The sequence below is a fragment of the Amphiprion ocellaris genome, chromosome 2 (assembly GCF_022539595.1).
Source record: "Amphiprion ocellaris isolate individual 3 ecotype Okinawa chromosome 2, ASM2253959v1, whole genome shotgun sequence".
In the NCBI taxonomy this organism is placed as follows: Eukaryota; Metazoa; Chordata; class Actinopteri; family Pomacentridae; genus Amphiprion; species Amphiprion ocellaris.
Genome location: NC_072767.1, coordinates 21,007,161 through 21,033,472, shown reverse-complemented (window position 1 = coordinate 21,033,472; position 26,312 = coordinate 21,007,161). Strand labels below are relative to the sequence as shown.

At 38.8% G+C, this 26,312-nt stretch overlaps 1 protein-coding gene across 3 annotated transcripts in view; it reads left to right on the top strand.

Annotated features, from left to right (window-relative positions):
* pde4ba (phosphodiesterase 4B, cAMP-specific a) overlaps positions 1–26,312 on the top strand; it is a 204,834-nt gene that overhangs the window by 108,730 nt on the left and 69,792 nt on the right. Inside the window, exon 1 of one of the 3 annotated variants that reach the window (XM_023290081.3) lies at positions 10,314–10,964. The exons of the other annotated variants lie outside the window; for them this stretch is intronic. Within the exon in view, the coding sequence (XP_023145849.1) occupies positions 10,843–10,964 (122 nt within the window). The 5' untranslated portion in view covers positions 10,314–10,842. Of the gene's footprint in view, positions 1–10,313; positions 10,965–26,312 lie in introns of those variants that run through there. 3 annotated transcript variants of the gene reach the window in all.

Below are 26,312 nucleotides of genomic sequence, written 5' to 3'. Positions count from 1 at the left end.
GGAGGGGGTCTTTAATAAAAACGTTATATCTCATGTTAGCGCAGACTTTCTCTTTGTATTAAACCACAATTATTCTTTCAAACAAAGGGAATATTTTACAGATATTGTACATTTTGTATCAACATTTTTACATGAATGTTAACGTTTCCCTTTTATGTTGACAGAAAATGTGATCAGACAGCACGGAGCTTCCTTCAAAACATATTTACAGTTTAAAATTAGCAGGACGCTCTGTCGTTCTCATCAGACGCAGTCCTTTGTAGCTCTGTGGTGTACTGTGTGTACATCACTGCTGGAAATTGCGGATGACACTTTTAGCTGCAAGAAAATCACCTCAGCACATAGGAAGCCAGCCATGCTGTGAAAATTGCCCTTTTTTATTTTTCTTCCATCTTCACCTTCCTCACTGCCTGTCTCTGTTCTTTCTTCTCATCAGCTACACAGACGCCTCCACCCATATCAACTCACTATCTGAGCAATTCCTCTCCGTATTACCGTTCATTGTTCCTAATAGGGATCTAAGTAACACAATTAAAGAATGCTCTGCTGCTCTGGATGTATTGTAAGCTAGTCTAAACCCTGCAGTAAGTGGGTTTCAGCCTCTCAGGTTGTCTCAGTGAAATGTGATATTATAGGGTTTCGTCAACAAGAGAAACATTTCCTCTTAGGGGATTTCAGTGGCACTCAATCTTATTTCACAACGCTGCAAAGTCTCGTCCGGCAGAATTAACTTGTTTTTGATAATTAACCTAAATCTAGCCTAAAACAGGATTAGCTACAGCTCTAAAGTCACAGAAATGTCTTTATTCCAATTGCAACTTAGTTTGCTGGCAGCTTTTATAGTGAAGCTCCAACATATGTTCTGAACAACTGAACTGTGTGCAGAGCTGCCAGTTCAGAGATCTGGTGAACATTACCTCATTTATTCTCCTTGATCTGCGAACCTGAAGTGAATCATTGTTTTGAACCACTTTGCGATTTAACACTCCTACGGATCCTGTAACCTGACAGGTGGGGATGAACCAGATAAAGAAAAAAAGCCACATTCGGAAGCTGAAAGGAAGAAGCAAGTAGGCGAAGCTTTGGCACATGTGGGTTTATTGCTTGGAGTCAACCTGAATGTTTATCAGATTCATCAATTCAAGTATTTTTCTGATTACTGCACCATTATTAACTGAATCTTGATAAAAATAAATTGATTTAAAAATGCACTACTTTGTCTCTGATCCAGCCACATCTCTACCTGAAGTCACCTTTAATGAAGTTTTGTATTAGAGTTTGTGTTATTTTGTTCAGTTTGAACACAACAATTTTCATATTACTTCCAAATATCTGTTACCTGCCTTTTTGATTCCTACTACGTGGCATCAACCCTTAAAGCACGAGTCAGTCGATCAAATCCTCTAACACTAAACACAAGCCAACTGCTGTGTTCTTAGCCTTAAATATTCTCAATACAATGCAGAGTGAAGCACGTCAGTGGAAGGACTTTATGGGAAAAAATAACATTGTATAAACAAACAGGCGACCTAAACACTCCCAGATGATGGATTATAATAAATGTGGGTTGTTTGGGGGAAAAAAAGCAGTGACGTATGTGCTGGGTTTCCTTTACAGTGTGGTAGCATATAGCTCTAAATAATTAAATCTGACCATTGAGGGAGTGAGGTGAACTCTTTTGTGCTGCTTAGTAGTATTTTTATTTTGACAGGCCAAATGCCACATGCACTGACGTCACTGTCGCTGGTGCAGGTTATCACACATGGCTGCCAAGCATAAATATCACACAAAAACATATTTATAATCAGATGTCGCCACCAATGTTGAACAAAAAATTTAATCAATTACTCATTGGAGCAATTGCATGAATCACTTGAGAGCAGAAGTAATCAGTTTCTACTTTTGTTACTCAGCCCAGATCAGTTGAAGTCAATCTCCAAAGCCTGCACACCCACACATCTCTGTATTATCACAAGCAGAACCACAAAACCAGATTATGTTTTAATAAGCAGCCAGCTTATGTTCTGGAGGTATTTACTGATCATTACCATCTAGATTAACATTAGCTGCTGCCATTAGCTCTGCACGATTCCCAAATTCACAGTGAAGCTGCAGGTTTCTCCAACTCTAATCTAAGCAGCCTTAGCAGTGTGTAACGTGAGCAAGTCACGACATGTAAATAAGACCCTGGTTGTTCCATAGAAGGTGCTTGCTCATGTTTTGGCAGCATCTTCGCACAGCCCTCCACCCACACTCGTATACCCACAGACACTGCACAGAGATAACACATTTCACAGCAGCCTCCCCGCTCAATGGGACCAAACTGATTCAAGCCCCTATCAAACACTCAGGAAAGCGTTCATTTAACCAACATGTAAAGGTCAGAAGATCTGCTCAAGTGGGTGAAATTAATTAGTGCAAATGCTCTGTGAAAAGTTCAATTTCAGTGAACTCTGACGTAAAGATTTCCACCATTGAACATTATTTTTTTTATTTAGAAACTTTCACAACAAAGCAGTGATCATTAGATGACTTTCATTAACAAGGAGTTGCTGGTTCATTTGGATGAACAGTGTAAACATATTGTTCCGTCAGTGGGTTGCTAACTGACGGGTGACTCAGTTCAATTTTTCAAATTCATTAACTTTTTACTGAACAAAATGATGAACAGAATACAGATAGAAGTGAACAGATCACAAGTGTAGATTTCATTTGAAGACATTAAGGTTTAGGCGTTCTCCCCAAACCCTTAATTTTGTGCATTCGGGTGACTTGTTTTGCACCAATTTGGGTCTTTTCAGCCTCCATTTATGGTGGAAATATCTTTGTTTACGTAAAGGAAGACATACATTTCAGGCGCAGTGAGTAAATGTCATTGTCCTTTGCTGGTGTCTAATGCATGTGTTCTAAATATTGAGAGGGAGTATATCCCCTGAACCCCCTTCTAAAATCTGTACCTACAGAAAGAAAACTGACAGAAGCTGTGGGACTTATTCTGACTATCTAAGGATTAAGTCAGCAGTCTGCATCACAGTCCGACCAAGGCTCACCTGTTATGCATGGACAAACTCATGTCATTTTAACAGGCGAACAACATAACCCTGCAAAATGTCAGAGTAATTGAACGTTGTTGATATTTGACTTGATACACTTTAGAGTTCCTTGCTTACAAATTCTCTTCACTGATGTTTCCCCGAGAGGCATAAGTGCATAATGAGTGACTGTCAGAGGTGAAGCTTTTTCTCTGTTTTTCAGAACTCAATCACACCTACTATAGTACGACCTTTTGTATTATTAAATTCCAACATTTTCTGCTTAAATTGTGCACAATTTTTTTCCACAAGTACCAACAGCCTTATTGTCAGGTTGTATTATATTACAGGTGTCTGAGCTCTTGTTTTGAGGGCTTTCACTAGCAGTGCATGCCGGTAGTAGTGTTACCCTCAGCACTGCTAAAAATTCACATTTTTTCATTGCATGCCCCCTGGTTATCACAACATGAGTGCCGATGACGTCAGATACGTTATGGTGCTGCACAGACAGGAGCAGCACTCGGTGGAGGGATTAGGTTAATCACAGGGGGAACGACTGCAGTGCCCTCTTTTTAGAAAGGGGAATTAGATTTAGACAGAGAGAGACTGAGGGTGGGGGAGACTCAGAAAGCTACGTTGTGGAAAGACCAGCAAGATAGACACCCGAGAATCTTAAATTCGCCCTCTATCTTACAATCAAATGTGGCAGCTTGTAGATAGGAAGGGCTTATTATCTCCTTCCTTTCTGTATCTGCCTGTCTTTTCTATTTGGATTGATAGTGCTGTGAGCTACAAGTGATGTCAGTGGCTGAATGGACCCTTCACAGCCATGTTCATGTTCAGACCTCAGAGATCTGCATGTTTTTTGCGCTGCTCTCTGTTCATACGTCAAGGTAAGGTTTCCGTGGCAACTCAATAATTGCCCTACCTGTCATGTACAAGTGAACGTACATGAACATGAATGAATTCAGAATATGTGGGGTAGTCTTAGGAGCAGCAGAAGAATATACCATGGTAATAATAAAAACACACACTACAGTGCTGAAGTGCCACTCAGCAGGAAGTCACATCTGTGAAGAACACTTGTTACAAAGTGGAGGGTTAGATGTGTTTAAACGGCAACATGCTCTGCCACTCTTTACTGCAGGCAGGAAGCAGATCTCACAATGGGTGCAGACAGGCACTTTTTGCTTCGTAATTTGGTGCATCGATTGCTGTTTTTTGCTTCAAAGGCACATGATCAGTGGTTCCAACCTTTCACTAAAGAGCAATGACCAATCATAGACTGAATATAAAAGGTTGGCATAGCAACCATAACATCACCCATTGGTTTGTGGGCTATCGCTTTTCATCTTTAAGTTTGCAGTCTGGCCATCACCATCTTGGTCTTTTAAAATCAAACGTTACAAGTGAGCCGTAGATCTGACTGAGGACTCTGGAACGCTGTATGTCGATACAGTAACTGCCTGTCAATCACAAGGTAGCCCCGCCCGAAAACATACCATGGATTTCTTGTTTTATTTTACTCTAGATGCGAACCTGATTTGCACAGCAAACATCATGCTATACTGCTGGTGACTTGAAATTAGTGACTGGGACCATAAACTCATTAAGAAAATGTTTACTAAGGTATCAAATCAAATCAGTAGGAGTGTAGGGTCATTTTTTCATAGACTTCTGATTTATTACCAAAACCAGAGGAGTTGCACCCTGCTGGCTGCAGGTTTAAGCCACTTCCACAGTGGCCCAACTTTTCAGATCCAGAGGCTGTCTTCAATATATAGTTTACATGACCAATTAAAGGTGGAATCTGTGATTCTGGGGAGAGCTGGCTCGTTAACATATTAGCATAGTAGCATGTGAAAGATTTACTGTCCATCTGGTTTCCAGTCCTGTCAGCTTTCAAGGTGGGGCTCTTTGTATTGTTGTTCTTGTTCGTAGAGTCGTAAGTGAGCTGGTGTGCTCAAGCTGCAGTGAGTGACAGCGGGGTAGTTGAAGTTACATTTGTCTGAAGTAACATTTGTTTCATTTTGAGACAGGAAAGGATTATTTTCATGGGGGAAAAAAATAATTAAGTAATTATTAAGTGATGACGTCACATTATCGGATTAAACAAAGCACCTACATTGAGCTTTAGTTTTTCTTTTCTTTAATGGTTTTGACAGCTTGAGGACAGAATAGCATTGTTTGTCAACATCAATGCACAACCATGTTGGGTCGTTTTACTTTCTACTTCTATGGACCCTCTTTAAGGATTGGTTTTAGTAAGATGAGTTGAATTTATTGAAATTTGGAAAGAAGTTGAAAGATTTTCAATTGCCTACAATGATACAATGGCTGTTTCATTATCACTGCTTTGTTGTTTGCTCTGAAAGCCAGTTTGGCCCCTCACAGCAGCCCCACAGCAGTTCCTGCAGACTGATGAGAGCCTGAGGACATTTTAATTTCCGTAGATCATTTACACCTTGTTGTCCTCAGAGGTCAAAGATAACCGAAAGTGTATTATAGCAATCAGATTCACATTCAGGATTGTGCTAGTTAAATTATTTCATTCATTCTCTTTTAGTTTTCTTTCCCATTTTAACTGAAGTAGCATGTAAAGATAGAGCATTGTTACGTTGGAATGCACACAAATAAATTGTGGAGTTTTGGATCAATGCAGAACCTTTGAAAGAAAAACTAGGGATGGATGTAACTTTTCCTGCCCCTAAAAATGACTTCATGTCCGTCATTTTGTCCGCAGCTGCTTTGACAAAGTTACAAGTCCACCCTCATTAACTATTATCTCCATGCTTCTCTTTTTAGAGTTTATACTTATATAGCTTTCAGGGATCATGGCTGTTGTTTGATCCTGATTTAATCTGATTGTGTGTGTTGGTATGACAGAGACAGCTTTCATGTCAGAGGTGATATTGTGCCTGTCAGGTTCTGTCAATGCATCTTCGATTCTATTTCTGGCTTTTCTCTTTTGGTTCATGGAGACTAAAAACGTTTTGATAAAGTTGTCTTGGTTTCTTTTTGTGATATCGATTCGAGTCACAAGACTAAACTGGAGGAGGGACAATTTGACACACTACTCTGGAGATGTACAATAGATAGTTCTTTAGATCATTTTTTGGCATTATTAAAAAGGAACATTAGAAACAGACAGGAAATGTGAGGAAGGAGAGCCGTAATTCCAGCATTTACACCTATGTAATATGTACTCTAACCATTCGGCTATTGGCTCAGCCAAATGCTGTCACAGCTTTAAATCAAAAACATGGTGTTTTGCACATCGGCTTGCCTTTTGTTTTTGTATCCAAATTACAGACGTACATTATCTCTCAAAACAGTTAATCAAACACAGGATTCCAGTTGAATTAAAGGGACTAACTGAAGCAACTTTTCACTAACAGCCATCAATAAATAGATTCCTGTGGTGTAATTAAAGGGTTCTGCAGACACATATTGACTTGTCCAGCGTCTCGTTAAATTCAGAGCACGCCCTCCGATCATCTTAATTCATAATTATGGCTGTAGGACGCCGAGGTCACAGGCTCTCATCACGTAGTCACAGTTCCTATAGAGTTTCTTCTGCACAACTGCTCAGAACTATTATTACAGTTGTTTTGACCCAACATGAAATAACATTTGATAGAGCTATGTGTAGAATGCTGGCTTTGATTGCTTTCCATGGGGCATGGCTCATCTGGTAGCACATCTTGCACACCACATCCTGTAAATGGCTTGTCTCCTCTAACGCCAGACAAAATACAAGGGAGCACACTGCCATCTTGTGGAGGTCGGTGTTTAAAAGATGAAGCCATGGAGAGCTAGTTTCTTTTTCTGCATAATGACATGCTGCCCTCTAATGTTCACTCACAGGTCGTGCATCACTTTATTTTAACCCAAAACTGTTTCAGACACGAGATCAGGGAGAAGAAAGCCAAACTATCGAATAATTTATGATAATATGATGTGAAAGTTGTACAAAGGTGTGGCAGTAAATGTTATACAGGTTCCCTGTCCTGGAGTGAATGGATTAACTGGTTTTACTCCAACACTATAATTAGAACTGGTGCTAGATACCAAAGTATTTATGTTGCCAAGGTTTTGTTTTCTAATGCCACTGTGTCTTGACATAATGTTTTTTTTAGTGTTTGATGAATGTAAAATGGAGAACAGATGAAACAAAGCAGGGCTGAAACTTACAAACACAATCAGTCTTCTGTTTTTTTTCTTGGTTGCTGTTTAGTCAGATACTTTCAGAGCAAGAAGCTCTGACTGTCCTTGTTAAATCAGACACATACAGTGTTCTGTATTTGTTGTTTGGTTGCTGTTTATATATTTATTGAATTTTTCCTGGAAGTCTGTTAACTTGTACTGGACGCTGTAGAGATGAAGTAATTTCATTAACAATATGTGCCGAATTCACATGTGATCGAGTGAACAAATAAACACTGTTCAAATGTAATTGGCATGACTGATTTTTAATTTTGGCATCTGCTATAGTTGAGTTTTAAAGATCACATCATGAGCTCATGAGGGATTTGACTGTGTGATGCCAATAAATTATGTAAAGTCACAGAATTAGTTGAAATAGCGAGGGTTTTCTTTATGAACACAGGAATTTTTTACAGATTGTTTGAATTAAAATGACATTAAGTACTTATCTGTGAATTTAGTTGCATCAATAAATAAATGCTGGCTGCATGGCATTTAAAAACCGACTCATTTCAGCAGCAAAATATTCCAACTAACAACTATCTGCCTTCTTAAACACTTACATTTACAGCCATGATACAGTGTTTTCAGTTACTACTGGTGTGCTGTCGACGGTGACTATTACAGAGCAGGAAGCAGCTCTTTCTATATCTATATTTTCTATGGTGAACCCTCCTGAGGCCATTAAGGAGGATTGCCACTGCTTTTGTCGTGCAGGATACATTAAACCCTGTGGCTACCACGTCTTCTGCTTCTCCCGTCATTGTGTTTGTTGAGAAGCAGTGGGGCGAGATGCAGTGTGGGAACATAGCAGTGATTCAGTTTTGGTCTCTGTGATCCTGCTCCTCCCCTTTTGTGTTTCTGTAAGCTCCTGCATCATGTGTCATCTTTCTGAACCATATCCAAGTAAATGACAAGGAAGCTTACTAGTACTGTCATGACCCTACTGATTAGAAACTCCTCCAGTTTTCATTCAGGAGGGTTTTCCTGTCAAGTTTCATAACTACTGTGTTACAAGAAGTGAAACTTACCATAGGAGAGCTGCTCTTAAAAGCATTATCACACTTTATATCAGAGGTTTATTTGATTCTTTCTACAGATTAGTAAAAGTCATGGTCTGAGAACTGTACTGTCAGCCACAAAGTGCTACACATCAAGTAAAGCTATATGGAATTAGAATTTACACTCGTGATTTTTTTTGGTAATGATCTATTTTTTCTGGGAATCAGTTGTGTATTTATGTTAATTACAGTGTCGAGTGTTTACCAGGTCAGGATTTCTCTCAGTTTCCAATAACAGGTAGTGTAAAAGAAGTAAATATCAGCCATCAAGACAGGAATAAACACTTTTTTCTTTAACATTTCTAATTGTCTTTTCATGTAGTTATACTATAGCTTTCTGTTAAAGAAATGTGAAAAAAAAGATGGAGCTTTACTGGGTCGTATTATTCAATCTGATGTCTCATTTGGCTATCTAGATATTCTGTACATTTGTGCAGCTCTATAGTCATCTTCTGTGGCCATTTACTTATTATAGTCTAGAAATTTCCATTCTTGGCTGAGGTGCTACATCCCCACTTTGTTCAGCTTTTCATGCACAGTGACACGTATGCATCACCAGGAAATTTAATGAATTTAGTTTGAATTAGTAACCAAACATCTGCAACAATCAATCATTAATTTTTTTTTATTTCTGTAAGGATAAACACTATTTATCAATGCTGACTGTCTGTCACAATTAAAAGCTTGATAAATCCTCAGTCTTCAAGCTGATTTGTCTCGAAAGACATCCCATTTTTGCTTAATTTTCAGCTTATTTCTACAGAAATTATTGTGTTTTTTTTGCCTTCTTCCTCTTTTTTATGAGCTGCTATTCGTCACAAATCTGTCATCACAGTTTATCATGAAATGGGGGCTCAGTCATCAGTGTACTGTACAGTGTCACCGGACGCTGTGGTCCCCCGCCATGATGCCAGATGCCACCTCTTTCTCACTCTGACAGTTAAGGTAGACCAGGTTGTTGGCGAAAATTATGAATCCCAGCTCAATATCTTGCTGCCAGAACAATCAATTTGTGTTCTCACTTTTATTTTTATAGTCATTAACAGAAAAAAGTGTTAATGCTAGGAACATTTTTAAGCATTTCACAAACATATGATAGGGGGATTACAACACCCTGTAAAGTAGTTGTGCGTGGATTTTAGGACCTTTTAAAGTCTAACAAAGTGTTTGGCCGCAATTTATGTCAATTAAAATAACTTTAGTGTGACATTCATAACCAGTTTATACACTAGCTTTGACTTACAGGTGCTCACAGGGAGAGTTCCACAGTAATTGTTGACCGATATATTAGACACTGATGACTACTTAGGCAAACCTAAAGTCTATCATTGTAGTCTGTTACAAGCCATGTATTGCAGGTTTGTTTATGCTTGTAAATGCTATATGGGAGGGCTTAAAGTGAAGTGTGACAGCTTTTATTATTGCACCATGCATACAACAATAAGCAGCCTGCATGGGTTTGCAAAACTCCAAAAGTAGTTTAACCGCAATCAAATCTGCAGCCTGGTATTGTTTATACAGAATTCTTAACCTGCAAAATTATGTAGTAGTGGGTAAAATTCAACAGCTGCTCTAATTTGTACACAATAATTTATATCTCAGAATATTTCAGGGTTTTGTTGAGCCATTTCATGTCAGCTGAACTCAGGAAAATAACCATACAGTCAGTCAGTTATTTTTTTTAGTAGCCATGTGTCTGCCTTTTATGCTTCTGCATGTTTTCCACACGTCCAACTTTAATTAAAGCTAATGAAGGTGTGAGAGATGGATGGATTCTGACTCCACTCCAGAGACTCCACTCCACAACTTAGATGCCACTCCTCAGTCTGCTGGGTTACTCTGAAGGGAACAGAGCTCCATGCACACGCACACACACACACACACACACACACACACACACACACACACACACACACACACACACACACACACACACACACACAGAGACACATTCACGGCATGGGGAGGAAGTATAGTCTGTGACGAGGAGCAGAATCAGCACAGAGAGTGTGGAGAGCGTCAGAGTGTGAACGAGGGCTGAGAGAGTTCCGTGATGTGACGTGTGGACTGCTGCTTGTGCTGTTGTTGTTTGTGACATGAGATCAAGTGTGTGGAGAAGGTGTCTGGATACCTGTCTGCTGCTTTTATTTGCCCCATGGAGGAGGATGTATAACCTGCTGAGTAACTTTTTATTTAACACAAGTTTTATAGGTAACAGTCATGTAGATGTGTTACAGTATAGCCTGAATAAGTCATGTATTGCTGCTCAAGTGAGGGGAAAGTGTGTGTGATTTTTCTTTCTTTCTGTTTCAACTCTTGTTTTTGATTCGGCTACTGTGTGTGTTAGAGAGTTTTGTGCTGTTAAGTGGATGAGGGGTGTGTTTGCATGTCACTAGTGGTGCGTATAACAGTGTGTGACATTCATCTGCTCAGTGTGTGAGAGTAAAATGCTGCGCTTCTGACGCTGACGCTGGGTGTGTTGCGATGTGTCTGTGGTTATATGTGTGAAGCTATGTGCCGGGTAGTGTGTAGTGCATGAGTGCATGTGTGTGTCGGTCGGGGCAATGTACCGGCGTTCACCCTGTGCCAGAGGAAGAGTTCATTTTGACTTCAGTGAAGAAGTCATCAGGAAACTTCACGCCGCCAACCACGTCCACACTCACAGGTTAGGACACGCGGGCAACCGCACAAACACACACATTTCATGTTGTCAAGCTGTAACACACTCTTTCGTTCTGTCTTTTGGGGCTGCTTATTTACTCTGACTCTGTCCAAGTGCTAATTTAACTTGCCAATTTAAAATTCAGGAGAGTTTTTTCTTGCATGGCTTGTAGGTTTTCTCAGAGAACCTGAACACCTCCCTTTGCTTTGTGTTTATCCAGGATGTATTCAGTACTTCCCATTTCCCATACATTACAATGCAGCTCATGTGTTTCCAATCATTGTAGTAATCAGCTGGATTGCTCCCAGTGTCACGTGTTTGACTGAGAAAATCCAACTGGACGACTTTGAGATGCAGCGCTTCAGTTTTGACTCGGTTGTGTGCTGTGTTTGTGCAGTCGAGAGTCAAGTAGTTTGTCATGCAAATTAGTCTTGAAGTGTTGGAGTGGATTTGTTTATTATCTTGATGCTTTTTCTAGTCCCAGTGTAAATATAGTCCGGTCCGTGCAGCACAATAACAACCAGATGACCTCAAGGGTATGACCAAATAAAGAAAAAGGCTCTGCGATTGCCTCAGCCTTTAGCAACTCTGGTAAATTTGACTTTGTTGCCATGCAGGACTTCTTCTCTGCCTATATTTTTGTTTTGAGCTCAGAATGACACCAGTATCTAACACATTCCACAGTCCTTTCAGCATGAACTTGACAGAGTCACTATATGTTTCCAAAAAAGCTGTTATCCAATCTGGAGGTCAAGAGTTAGAGGGTGATTAACAGAATATATATTTCTTCACAAAACTGTGTATTCTTTTCAACTTTGCTTTTTTGTTGTTGTTGTGAAAAGCCGCAGGGTCTGACATCTTCAAGCCCCTAAAATCTGTTACAACAAAACAGTCTAAAACTCAGACATGTTGTGACAAAGAGAGGGTCATGAAGGAACTTGGTTCGTCTATAAAGTATCACAAGCCCAAATAGTTGTTGTCCAGCTCATGTAAAGTACAAGGAAACATATTTTCCCACATATCCCGTTATCAAAATGTCACCAAACTAAAACTCTGGACACGGCTCATCACCATGTAGGAATGCTGTAAATAGGAAAATATGTTTTTTTTCTGTAATTTGGTTGAACTGATATTTCAAGAATGTGATGTAATAGTTGTTGTGAGATGTCTGCACCACAGTGCATTTTTTTAAAAATGTTTTTACATTTACATAATACCATCAGTGGAGGGAATTAGATGGGAAAGAATGAAGGTTTTAGTAGATTAGCCTCAGGCTTTCAAATCAAGCTGCAGCCATTTGGCTTTCTGGTTTGAATTTCTCTCACCTGCATAATCTGGCGGTTTATTTTCTGATTTGATGGGTTTCTGGTATGAGTATGAGAAGCCCTTGCCCAGTGAGATCAACGCACCAGACTGCAGACAGTCAAAATAGGGACTATTTCTTCGGCAGAAAGTAGTTTCAGTGGAAACTGTACACACTTTATTCTGCAGATATGCATCATCCAGAGTAACAGAAACACTGTTTCCTTTGTACTTTCTTTACCTTTTATTCATTTGGCTGAAGCAACATTTCAAGTAAACTTGAAAAAAAAAGTTCACCGCTGTGAAGTCCCATTATAGATGATAATACTATGCTCCTCTATCCAAAGATAGTTTATTGTTATCATTATTATTTGCATTTATTTCAAAGCTTGGGAAACACCAACATTCCTCCCATTTGTAAAAAAAAAAAAAAAAAAAAAGAACATTTTTGTACTGATCCAACACAAATGTCATTTTAATAATGTATAGGTTCAGATTAATAAACTGTGTTTTTAATTATAAGGCCAAATATATTTATATGCTGCATATTATTTTTTAAGTGTTCAGATAAGTTCCTTGCTTACAGTAATGCTACTATTGAAAACAGAACTGAAAATCCCCCATTAAACTCTCAGTAATGATCCACATGATAGGCCAGAAAACACTTTACTTGAGAAAACTATATGTGAATTATAGCTGGACATAAAACTCTGTTAATAGCCCTGTTTCATCCTAAACTATGATTGCTTTTCTTCCAATAATTTCACTTTAGAAACTGGAAATGTATCATCTCAACTGTATGCTGCTCCAGTTTATAGTGGCACAGCAGCAGATGTGCTTCACTCCACTGGGCTCTGGTCCAATTTAACCCCTGGACATGACATGCAGTGTATCTGTAAGGATTGTGACCCTCAGTCTCTCCTAATCACTCCATGACCTGAGGGCCAGGACAGAAAGCTATGTTACTTTTCTTACAGAGATGTAATTGATTATATTTTTAATTGATACTATATTGAGAAGTTGATTTCATAAAATCACTCACAGAACCCTAGTGGAGAGTGAAAATGAGCAGCAAATAAAGTCAGAAATGAGCAGCACTGATGCATGTTGACTACAGATGGTTTCAGGGAGGAAATAAAATGGTGTGAAAAACTCGGCTGGGTCTCACTCTGGGAGGACTGCAGGTTTTGTCGCTCAGCCGGAGACACGTCAGGCTTCTGACAGTGACTGTTTAGGGAACATCATACGACATAAAAGACCAGAGCAAGAGATAATAATGAAATGAATATTTTCAAGTTAAGTGTAGATGCTTGAGTGAAGCTGGACGTTTTTATTCAGACTGACCGGACACTGTCCAACAGCGTAAAGCTTACTGAGCAATTTAGAGAAGTTAATGTGATTCACTAATAGTTTTCGCTGTGTGCATGAAGATAATGCCATAGGATTAGTTCTTCATTCTTTAAACAGAAAATAGCCTCGACTGCAAAATCTAATGTGTAATCATGGATGTCTGGAGACACTGAGGTCTGGCGACGTCGAGCATCCACCTCTGGCTGGGTGGGCTCCACCTCTGTGACCGAGGGTTTCCTGTGGAAAGTACTGGCCTATACTGAGGAAAGGAGAAGTACACAGATGGTGTACTGTGCCGAGCTGCATATCTGAACCATTGGACAGGTAGACGAGACCCACGTGAGCTATGGGGAATAATGAGTCCATGCCTGCTTCCTCACACTGCTCTGTGCGTTGTGAATGTATATGCTGTTGTTTGCTGCATATCATGTTCACACACATGCAGCTGCCCTGTGCCATTTAGGATGGTGTGTGCGCATGAATTAGCCTACATACTGTATACGTCCCAGGGATTGTTTCTCACATGTGCAGCAGATAATCTCCACTGACATGAGCTTAACTTAATATTTGGTCATTGACCCGGATTCCCGGCATCCTAACAAAAGATCATAGCTTCTTTTATCTGTACAGACGGTTTCTTGGGTGTTGGTTTCCGCTCTATTTTCAGCCTATCATGCCAGTTATATCAGATCAAACCCGCATCAGTGTCACACAGTGACTTTTGGGAGGAGATACTGGTCATGAGGTCTTAATGACAAAATCTCATTTTTGTAACTGTGGAAGAAGTGCAATTAATCAAATTAAATGCCACACAGAGGTTTTTAGTATTGGGAGCCTTTTAGGGTGACAGACAAGAGCAGTGCTGAATGTACCACGATTGTATTTGATCACCAGACCAAAAACAATGCGGCTCAAATAGAGAATTTTGAGTCATAGCTGGAAAAATGACCCTCAACTGCCTCAAAGTGTCATCTGTATGCGTTCAAAAATTTCCAGTGCAGCATTATACATCAATAAACCAAACACAATTGACCCTGAAGCTGCTCTTTAGCTTCATCTTCTATTTTGTGGTACGTTAAGAAGCTGCCAGCATTTGAAACGTGATTCCTTTTCAGTTCGGTGACCCATTTTTCTCCCCAGCAAAAGACTCTCAATAGCAGCGTGTTGTGTTTGCTTGCCCATGGGCGGGGTGCAGCACTTTCTTGTACAGCTTGTGGTTTAGCAGTATTTTTATTTGTAAGTTGCTTTACTTACTGTGCAATATGTTGCTATGGAGGTGCATACACAACAAAAATGTTGCAGAACTGGTACGTTGGCCGTGGTTATACTGGTCAGGAGCTTTTGATTTCAGTGACTCGCCAAAACTGAAATTAGGCGGCGCTGCTGTGAAGTGGGTTTGATGATGAAAATGGTGATTATGTCCATTAAGATAATGACAAGGAGGATCACAAGTGGTAATAGTGATGTCTTGGAGGCTCACAAAGATTAAGGCAATGGTGAGCTGTGGTTGGTGAGGATGATAGTGGTTGTGAGCAGGACTTTAAGGGTTAAGATGATGGTGCAAATCTCTAAAAAATGTTACCTGCAATAATAAAAGACACAAATAAATACCAAGTCATGAATGCAAAAATACCACATTGCATATTAAAAATCCTGTACTCTAAATTCTACTTAAAAACTGCAGCTGTATTAGTTACATACATTGTCTGTCCAAAAAAAAAGTCAACACTTGGATTTAATCAAGCAAATAGGTAAGATCTTTCCATTGGATAATTACTGCAGTGATGAATATGTTTCAGCTGCAACAACTTATTTAACCCCAGCTGATGCAGTGAGGAGCTTCTCATTTCTTAAACAACTGTGTTGGAAGACATATCCTGTGGTCATGGAAAGGATGTTAATCTGTCTCAGAATGGTCAAATTATTGACCTGCATCAAGCAAAGAAAACAACTAAGGAGATTTCTGAAACTATTAAAATCAGGTTAACAACCGTCCAATGTATTATTAAAACCTGAAGGATAGTGGAGAACCATCATCTTTGAGGAACAAATGTGGTCAGAACAAACTCTTAGGTGATCGTAAGAAATCAACGGGTGAACTCACAGCTATGTTTAATAGTGAAAGTAAGAGCATTTCTCACACGCACTGTGAAGGAAATTCAAGACATCGGGACTAAACAGCTGTGTAGCCCGAAGAAAACCACTGATCAGCAAGGCTAATCAAAAAAAAAAGGCTTGGTAGCATAAAGATTGGACTCTGGAGCACTGGAAGAAGGTTATGTGTTCTGATGAGTCCAGATTTACTCTGTTCCAAAGTGATGGGGGCATCAAGGTGAGAATAGAGGTGGATGAAGTGATGCACTCATCATGGCTAGTGCCTACAAGCATGTGGGGGTTTGGGTTATGATCTGGGGTTGGTCAGGTTCAGCAACATTATGTTCCCAAAGAATGAGGTCAGCTGACTCCCTGAATATACTGAATGACCAGGTCTTTACATCAATGGAGTTTATCTTTCCTGATGACATGGACATGTTCCAAGATGATGATGTCAGGATTCATGGGGCTCACATTGTGAATGAGTGGATCAGACAGCATGAGACGTCATTTTCACACATGGATCGGCCTCCACAGAGTCCAGACCTCAGCCTCATTGAGAGTCTTTGGGATGTTCTGGAGAAGACTTTGTCCGACTCTCCCATCATCACTATAAGATGCATATAAGATATCGGTAGAAAATTAAGGCAACTCTGGACAGAAATAAATGCTGTGACATTGCAGAAGCTTTTCGAAACGATGCCACAGCAAACGTGTGTCATTCTCAGAGCTAACGGTGGTCCAACGAAATACTAGAATGTGCAAGTTTTTTTTTTTCTTTTTTTGGACGTGCAGTGCATATTGTGCATTAATAATTCTAAAGCTGAAGCATCAGTGCATTAGGACCATTTTGCTACAGCTAATCCAAGTTCTATTCAGTTTAAACAGTTCAATTTTGTTTAGTGTAGATTCACATCATAAGTCATCTCACGTTTCACGTTCACCCCAGGATCTTAGAATCCCGTAGAAAGAAACCTAATGAATGCACAGATTCCCTTTGAGCAAGCAGTGGCTGACAGTGGTGAAAGTAGAGCTTGTTTATGTGGTTCCCAGTAGCTTCTAACCTCAGCTCCCCCCTCAGTCACAAGATTAGTCTGGGGAGCTGAGAGGAGATTTTTTTATTTTTGTTATTTCATTCTTAATGACATGTTGTCCTCTTTTGAACTGGAAGAATTATTTAAATGGAACCATGTGAGATGTTTTAGCTCTATCTCCCAGTAATTGCATTCTTATGCAACCGAACTACGTTGAAAGAAACGTAATTTCATTTTTAAAGAAGCAAATTTTCCATAATGGGACGTACTAGGAAAAGGCCTTTAATTTGAAAGCAGCGTAAAATTCCACATAAGGCAACAGGAGGGGAGGATGGAGGCATGAATCCGCAACAGAACCCTCATTATTCTTAAAATTAAGTTGTGTGTTTTTAATAATTGTTTACTTTGGGTCAGTTTAGACACCAAAACTACATAATTAGGGGAGGGGAAATGGCACACTTTGGTTGACACGTTAAGACCCCAAAATTACTTTCAGGCGTGACTTTGAGTTCAAATATGACCCTTCCAGAGCATGTTGTTGGCTTCCTTCCATCAAATGTATGACTGGTTGGCTGGAAAAGGAGCATCAGTGAAACGACAAAAACATGGGAAAAATGTGTTGATCAGAAATATATTTGTGTGTGCTTGAGAATGCAGTTTAGTTGTATAGTAATGTAATTTTTTTGGAAACAGGACTAAATCCAGAGTCTAAATCTAAAATGCAACTGTAAAATCCTTATAGTTTAGTAAAAAAAATAAAATTAAAAAAAAAAATAGAAATGTCCCTCCAGAATATAATGTAAATCTGAAGAGACAGTGTTGAAGTATACAAAGCTGTGATTAGGTCCAGCACTTAAATAACTTTTTACCTCTATTGTCTGTCAGAACCTCAATAAACAACATCTGTTTTGCTTCATTTGATTGAAACTCATGACTTTAACCGAGCTGTCGTTCCTGCACACAGTTCAATAAGGAGGAGTGAGGAGCTGTGACTGTGGGCAGAATGACTTTATACAGACCAGGGAATGTAATGGAAAAGAGATGCTACACTGCAATTTACCAGCCCAGGAATGTTTTTAAAGAAACAACCTGCGACATTTCTCTCTCTTCTTCCTGTTTTTCACTCTGTCTCTGCTGTCAACGTCATCTCATTTCATCTTTGTATTCTACCAGACAATCCCGGTAAAAGTGCATTTCAGTTCAGATATGTCCATCACTCTCTGTCACCGCTCTGCCATAAATAATCTGTCACGTCACACATCCACTTCCGCAGACATAAACACTCACACATGCACCGTGTTTGCCTGTAAACCCTGTTCCTTCATCATCACACCATTGGCCAGTGCTGCTTTATGTTTTCCTCATTTGACATAAGGGTTGTGTATTCAGACTGTAAATGATTCTGAATGGGAGCAGCTGCCACATGACTTTGTACCTAAATGTGCATGTATAATTATGATTACGTTAGCGGCCTCATTTCTATTAATAAGTCCTGTATCTAGTTGGAATCCTGAACTTTTTCTTTTTTTGGCACAGATGACAAAAGACCACTGATTCTCAGTGTGGTTTTATAGTGTATTTTTATAAATGAAAGGTTAGTACCAACAGTAGTTTATGGGCGTATTTCTAGTGCTGCATGTTTTCATTTGTGTGTTTATTGTGTGCAGGGCTGGAGAATAGATTGTTCATTTAATAATGCAGACATTACAGAAATCGTCAAACTTGACAATGAATACTTTCCATTGTGGGCCAGTGGGGAAAATCCACTATAGGCTGGAACCAAGACAGTTTTGTATAAAATGAGTGTTTATGTTTTATTTATAACTGTGTATTAAGGGAGCCTCCTCAGATATGTAAGTGCACATCAGGGTCACCACATGGGAACCACAAGAACTATGACTGGTCAGCCTGGGTTTCCTGTGTTTTCCCCAGCAAGTTTCTGATGCTGGTAAAGACTGTACAGAGAAACATGCACATTTAGTAAAGACATCTTCAGTGCAAACTAGGGCTGAACAATCCATCAATTATCCAGTTGCAGTTTGAATGACTGCAATTAGCAAATTGCAAAGTCTGCGATTTTAGGACATAAAATAAAGTGGTAATAATTTCACTAATTTATTTTGTCTGCCCTGTGTGACAGTTACACTTTTAATGGCATCCCATGTGGTAATGCTGCATCACATGTTTTAAATCTGTTGCACAGTGAATAATGAACGTGAAGTTCGACTTAAAGAAATTATGTTGCAAATCAAATCTGTCTAAAATAGGATATTTTCCCAAATTCGTAGCCCAACTGCAAACTATGTATTGTGAATGAATGAATGGATGTGGTGTGAAGATTATATGATGGGACTCCTGATGAAATCTTCAGCATCATTGATTAAATCTGTAAATATATTCTATCTATATATTTTAGATTTTTTTTTTTTTTTTAAAGTTATTTTTTTGGCCTTTTTGTCGGCTTTTTATTAGATAGGCGTAGTGAGAGAGAGACAGGAAACAGGGTAGAAGAGTCAGGGGAAGACATGCAGCAAAGGGCCACGAGCGGGAATCGAATCCGGGCCAGCTGCGTCGGGGACCAGCCCCTGTACATGGGTCGCCCGCTCAACGCGTTGAGCTATACGGGCGCCCCATATTTTAGATTTTTGATGGAAATGAAAGAACACTTGTGGAAATAATTTCATGTTTATGTTAGAATGCAAGGCAAGGTTGTGCAGAAGTTAAGCTGCATTAAAATAAACAGGTTGTGTTTGAATTTAACTGCTGATGTTGAGATCACTGTTTGACAATGATGACAAGATGATTGACCTTCAACATTGTGATTTCTTGAGTCTCGGGCTGTTTGCTCCTGTAGAATTGTTTAAGTTCGTGTGTTGGGAAACGTCTGCTTCAGCATGTGCATGTTTGGACTAGTTCGGGTAATTATCCTATTTTTAGGTATTTCTGCTGCTCATGGAAGGAGATCTTTGGAACATAAAGTTCAGTTTCTATTTTGGCTCGGACTGATGGGATCACTCAGTCATCTCATCAGTCCTTCTGGGGCATGTCAGAGCTCTGGCACATTTCACTGAACAGAAAGGTCTATTTAGGATCCTCCGCCTGGTCCCAGCATCGTTTTCCTCCTTCAGTCCACAACACTTTGCAGGCCAATCGTTAAGTAACATAACAAAATCCAATTCAAGTGTGAGTGGAAATAATAATATTTAAACCTTGGCTAACAGTGGGACAAACAGGAGGTGTTACCATAGCACCTCTGTTTGCACAAGCCGACAGACAAATGGTCACTGGTTTCCCCTCATCATAACACACAGGAAGGAAGAGATTAATTTGAAGTTAAAAATGCTTTCTTTCTCAGTCGGAGACACTCTGTGCCTCTCCTTTACTGAGCATCACAGGTTTTTGTTTCGTCTTAACATGCAGCAGCAAAATAAAGCTGCAGTCGCTTTTTCTTTGAATTTAAGTTGTAGGACCATTTTAAAGTTGTAGATAAAATCCCACTAATCACATGTCGATATTAAAATGAGCATGAATTTAATTGAAAGTGAGTAGCAGAAATGTGTGCAATCATTGTTCTGTCAGCACTTCAATATGTCTGTAAATGCTCTATAACAAGGACTATTAGGTATTAACGCACACATATAGATGTCTGTTGTCCTGTGAATCATTAACTTTTGCATGCTGGAATGTATTCAGAATCTATTTGAAACTCTTCTGACATTTCTGGCTTCTGTGACAAACTGGCTTTATTGGCTTACCTCTTTTACAAAGCTTATTGTAATCTCTTTTTCTTTGGATTAAATATGTAGCACAGTTTTGAAGTATGAGCAGTTTGAGGAAAAGTTTGATTACAAACTTTTCCTCAAACTGCCTTTAACCTTTGTGTCATCAGTTGTTAAATAGTTAAAAGTTACCTTGAAATGCAGCACAACATGGACTTTTAGGTTTTACGTTTCTCAAACAGTCTTTTTCCTGTAACCCACAAAACTGCTGCGTACTATAATGCATTTAGAATCAATCTGAAATTTTTCTGATATTGTCTGACTTTATTGGGAAATAACTATTCATTAAAATTATAATATATTATAAATGTAATAACCACAGAAAAGGCAATATTGGCATATTTATTTCATGGTTTTATAGGAATCATCTTACAAATGATGGAGGTTTAGTTTGAAGTCATGTCTTGAAAATGGCAAAAATGGTCATAAACACTCTAACAACGGTGTATCAAAGGAAAATGTAACAGATAAAATATCAACCAGAATCTGCACCCCTCTGTTTTTTAGTAAGTTTCATCTCATCCTTTGCTGGCAACCTTTATCTCTCTAGTAGCACTTTAGCAGCAAATTTTTAGGAAAAAAAATTCTGCTACATATTTTCAGGCTTATTTAATACAAAATGATTCTCTGAGAAAGTAACCAACAGATGACTGGAAACAGTTGTAGTTGTAGTCATCGTATTTGCTCAGATTATACCTCAGAATCCGTCCTGGGAGTGCTGCATCCCACAGAGTGTGAACCAGTACACCTGCAGGCACATGACTCAGCAAACAGGATACGGATTTGTCCGACTCTACCAGTAAATGAGAGTCAGTCTACTGGACGGTCAGCATTGTCTCAGAGCTGGAAGTGGAGTCATTTCCTAGGAAGAAAAGCACGACTGGTCCGCTCATCTTTATCGTGTCCTCTGAGTGTTAGTGCGTTTTATTACTGTTTATAGTCGCAGCACTTTGTTTTGGCTTCCACTGAGTTGAAATGACGCTCAACAGGTTATGATCTCAATCAGAAGTTAGTCTGCATCATGGAGAGTCTGTTTTGTCAGACTGAGCTGGTACTACAACAATGAATGATTTACTGCAGGCTCCTGGTAATCAGTGATATATTTTACATAGACTAGGCTTTGTTTGCTGGTTTGGGTAGTCTTTATTGTCCCATTTAAGGCCTGTGAGTTGACTTTAAGTACGCAATATTTTTTGAAAACCTTGAAAACTTTTTAAGAAAAACCTTTTGGCTCAGTACAAATTTTAAATTCAAAATGCTTCCAGAACGTAACGGTTTGACTTCCAAGTACATCTCTGACAAGCTCACTGACTGCAGTACAGGATTTTCCCAGATCAAGTGGTGAACTTGTAACTGTACCAAGAATAACATGGTAAAAAAAATTTATTACTGTTTTAATACCTTGATTTGCTATGTTGGCTTTTTATACGACTTGTAACACTTGCTCCTTATTTGTTTTCTAACGCTGGCAGCTTTTTTTTTTTTTTTTTAAATGTGCAATGTATTTTTAAAAAAACAAAACAAAACTATGATCCTTTTAAAAAAATGTTCTAGTCGTCACTGTTTCCTGTTCACTGTTTCACTTGTCAGGCTTATAGTTGGTTGCTATATTTTACTCGTGAAAGCGACAGACGCGTTATACCAGTCCCAAGCTTTTGGTTTCACTTTACAACTGTCATATGTTGAAATTGATGTCAAGAAGATATCTGGAATAATCTTACTCTTACACACATCAAATACTATCTCTTGGTTTACGTATGTCTGGTGGTTTTTGGTTCCTTCTTATATTCTTTATTCCTGTGTGTTTGCTTCACAATTAAAGGCCAGACATAGCAAGTTTTTTTACGCACTGTTCAGGGTGATAAAAAATTACAATAATAGTATAATAATATAAAGGTAATGTAAATGATACTGAATTTACATGTAACAAAACACTTGATCTGGCATTTTTTAATGGTTTAAAGACTGCAACTCATTACTTTATTAATAGTTAATAAATCGTTTATAGATTTTTTTTAATAAGCCATTACATTGAGAACCAACATTTATTTGCTATGACTGCAAACTGGATTATGTCTGAATATTGTGATTTGAAACTAATTCTATAATAAAAAGAAAAGAAAAAAAAACTCTTCTATTAAACTAATCAAATTTAGTTAAAGCACATCAAGTCAACTAAACAGGCAGAAATGACCAGTTTCAAGTCACTGATCATGAACGAATGACGAACTTAAAGTCAATTTTTCTTTCATGGAAATATCTCTGAAAATCACAAATAAAAGACAACTGATTGAAAAAAGTCCCCGAACTTTGTATTTCCTTTATAAATACAATTAAAATACGTTATTTTTTTTCAGAAAGAACATCTCATATAACCATAACAAGCAAAAGAAAACCTCTGCCTGTCAGTCTAGTGTTGTGCATCTGGTGTGAACCTACAGCAGAGGTGAATGAAAGTCCAACAAAAAAAACATGAACTGTGAGAAAACTTCTCTCGTCCTTTCAACTAGCCCATCAGTCGGTCAGTGTGCTCATCAGTCAGACAGTTGCAGCTGGATCATGGGAAAGGAATGTGGTGTCATCTTAGCAATTCATTCTGGGGTCAGAGGGAGCACTTCCTGATTGCTTTAGTGAAAGAGAACACTGAAAACATGCCAGACTAACCCTATACCATAATGACATAATGACGGTAATTAGTGAGAAAACATGCCCATTATCAAGAAAATGCCAAGAATCTGTCTTTCTTTGGAGGGTTACAGACGTTCCACAGACCAAAATCTATGAAACTGTGTGTCACGAAAGCCCAGTGACGCTTTGATCCTTTTAATTCCTGTTCACACCTTGTCAGATTCCTTGAAATCATTCTAGTTTGACTGATTATTTCCCATCTACTAAGGAAGCTCATAATTGGAATAAAGTGTCTGGGCTGTGGTGGTCTTGATCTCTGAACTGTTTGGATAAACAGTCTCTGAGCTGAAGACCTGATTCTGCAGAGCGAGGATTGTGACTGCATTTTAAGATTTGTATGTGTGTATGTGGTTGATAGGCACGATTCGAATGCTGATGTCGACTTTGTTCTGGATGTGAACTTCAAAGAGAAAGCATGGGTGACTGGTATAAGACTGGTTTCCCAGAGAAATATATTAATCCTGTAAACCATGTGGATACCCCTTTCCATAGAAAAGGATCTTTGTTCCAAAGACATGTCTCTGTGTTGTTTATTGAAGGCTAAATTCTTGGATATCCCTTCTTTGTCCTCTTAAATAGACCAGTGTAAAACCACAGCTTTAAGATAAATAGACATATTTTTTGGCTTCCAGTCATCACTTGAGAAAACGATTACAGAGCTGTTAGAGCACCCTGCTTTTGTTTAGTTTAGCTTTCAACCATAGCTGAAAATATGTAGCAAATTACTAGCTTTTCCGAGTCATTATTCTGCAAATGGAGCTATAGAAGGAGATGCAGTGGAAAGCTTAGATAAACTATTAACCTGGACCTTTGATCCAGTTTGATCCAGAAGGTCAGCCGTGATCTTTTAAGGTCAAATAGTTAAACATATTTAGCTTTCCCAAAGAGTCTCTTGGAAGGGGAGAGGTTGAAGTCAGTGCTACCTGGGAACCAACGAGACAAACTTTGGCATCACTAGACCAGACAGCCACAAGAGAGTCATAAGATCGTGTTAAAATGTTGTTTTTTCCTAGAAAATCATTCAGTCCTGAAATGTCAGTGTTCATGTGACTTTAGAGCTGCTTTGTAAACTGAATTAACTAATTTTTTAGGATATATAAAGAGAAGAATGTGTAACTTCAACAACTAAGTACAATAAATTAGGAAATGAATAAAAATCAAGCTACTGAATGTATAGAGCAAATAGAACCTCACAATAATTAATAGAATTAAGATATGTTGTGTGAAATAATCCACTGGAAAAACATATCACAGCCTAAAGTTAAACAAAAATGCTTTGTTATAAAGATAAGTTTTAGCTCATGATTGAAGTCAACAGATGTGTATATATAGTATATATCAGATTTTATCATTGTAAATTGAATGTATTTAAGGCAGTTGCCCAACAAAACAACCTATTTTACGATGTCTCAACGGGTAGTATATTCTACAAACCATATAAATAAACTAGTTTGCAATTTTTCGAGTCTTAAATGTGCTGTATTTGACATTCAGGATGTCAAATACTGGGCTGGATGTCTTTAGAGCAACTGTTCATGTTGACCACAACTTCTCCTCCCATTGCAATTCATTTACACAAAAGGTGGTGTACATGAGAGCCAACACTGAAAAGATTAATAAAAAAAATCCAGCTTCAGATAAATGTTTCAACGCAGTTTTTGCAGCGAAGGCAAATTTGGGTCAAATCTTTTTGCAGCTGCAACCAAAAGCGGTTTCTGTGCACATCTGTGCACCACACTATTGTAGACTTTAGATTTATGAACTTGTAGCTTGAGCACTGCCACATTTAATCACTCTTAATAGGATCTATCAATAAGATCAATACATCAGACAACAATGATTTTCAGTAGGCTGAACTAACACATTAAAAACAGGGTCAGCATTGAGACTTTGTTCCTTAATTTTGCACAGCCTCAGACAAAGGACTCTGAAACTTGTAAATGTGAGGTAAATCTTACATAACACAATAACCATCAGCCCTCTTTGTTGAGGGGGACAACTGTGACGGAGTTGTTCATGTTTTTCTCCCCGTTGGGTTTCTTGTACCAGCGCTGTCATCACACCTGAACACCGGCTGTTAGGGCACCTTCAAACATGGAACTGTAAAAACATGACGTGGCTGAGACTAAGGAAGGATCATGAAGGAAATGATGAACACATGAGCAATATAAGAGCTGTGACAGAACTCCAGCTGTCTGAGAGTTCAGCTAGTTAAAACATGAAATGTGCAGTGGTGGAAACGACAGTTTTGTGCTAAGTGTACTTTGAGTATTTGCCAGTTTCAATCAGCCTCTGGTGACATTTTTCTGCATAATGAATCTTTTCCGAATAGTGCTTTTGTTCCTTTTTGAATGTGTAATTTTTTATTGTATTTGCTTACTTGTATATTGCAGTATTGCCACTTTTACTCAAGCATAGGGTCTCAATACCATCACTGACCATGTGTGCTTTGAGTTTCAAGCTCTCTTGTTCCATTTCTCTCCTGTATCTCACCTGACTCCTCCCATTGCATGTAGCTGTGAGTTCTCTAAGACAAGGTTTGGCAAAAAACAGATACAGTCTGATGGGTTTTTGCTGAGCCAGCTGAAAGCCTTGTTGGACAGATGGGTCTTGAAAGCATTTGCTGGTCACGTGGAAATGTCATCCTTTTGAATTTGCCTTGCTACTGTATCTAATCTTCACCCACTGTTAGTGTGAAACGCTCTATCTTTTGTTGGAAGAGAGGAAAAGAGTGGACAGTTGTGAGATCTGCTTGAGTAAACTTGGCTGTGCTGGCTCCAGAATTAGTCGTCTCTGCACGTGATCACAACACACAAAGCAGTGGATTGACCTCCGGGCTGAGCAGTCAAGCATTCAATGCATGATAGTGCAGGCATGCATGTGTATGCATGTACACTGTTCATTTGCTTTCTTTACTGTTACTTCTTTTCTTTTAATTTTTCCTTGTCAGTGCATCATTGTGACACATTCAGAAGCAGAAAACTGAACATTGAAATTACATATAGAAAATACTTGTAGCACGTCAAACACTTCTTTCTTTCTTTCTTGCTTGCTTGCTTCGGGGCAATAGATAAATTCAGCAGTGATACCATACACATAATGAT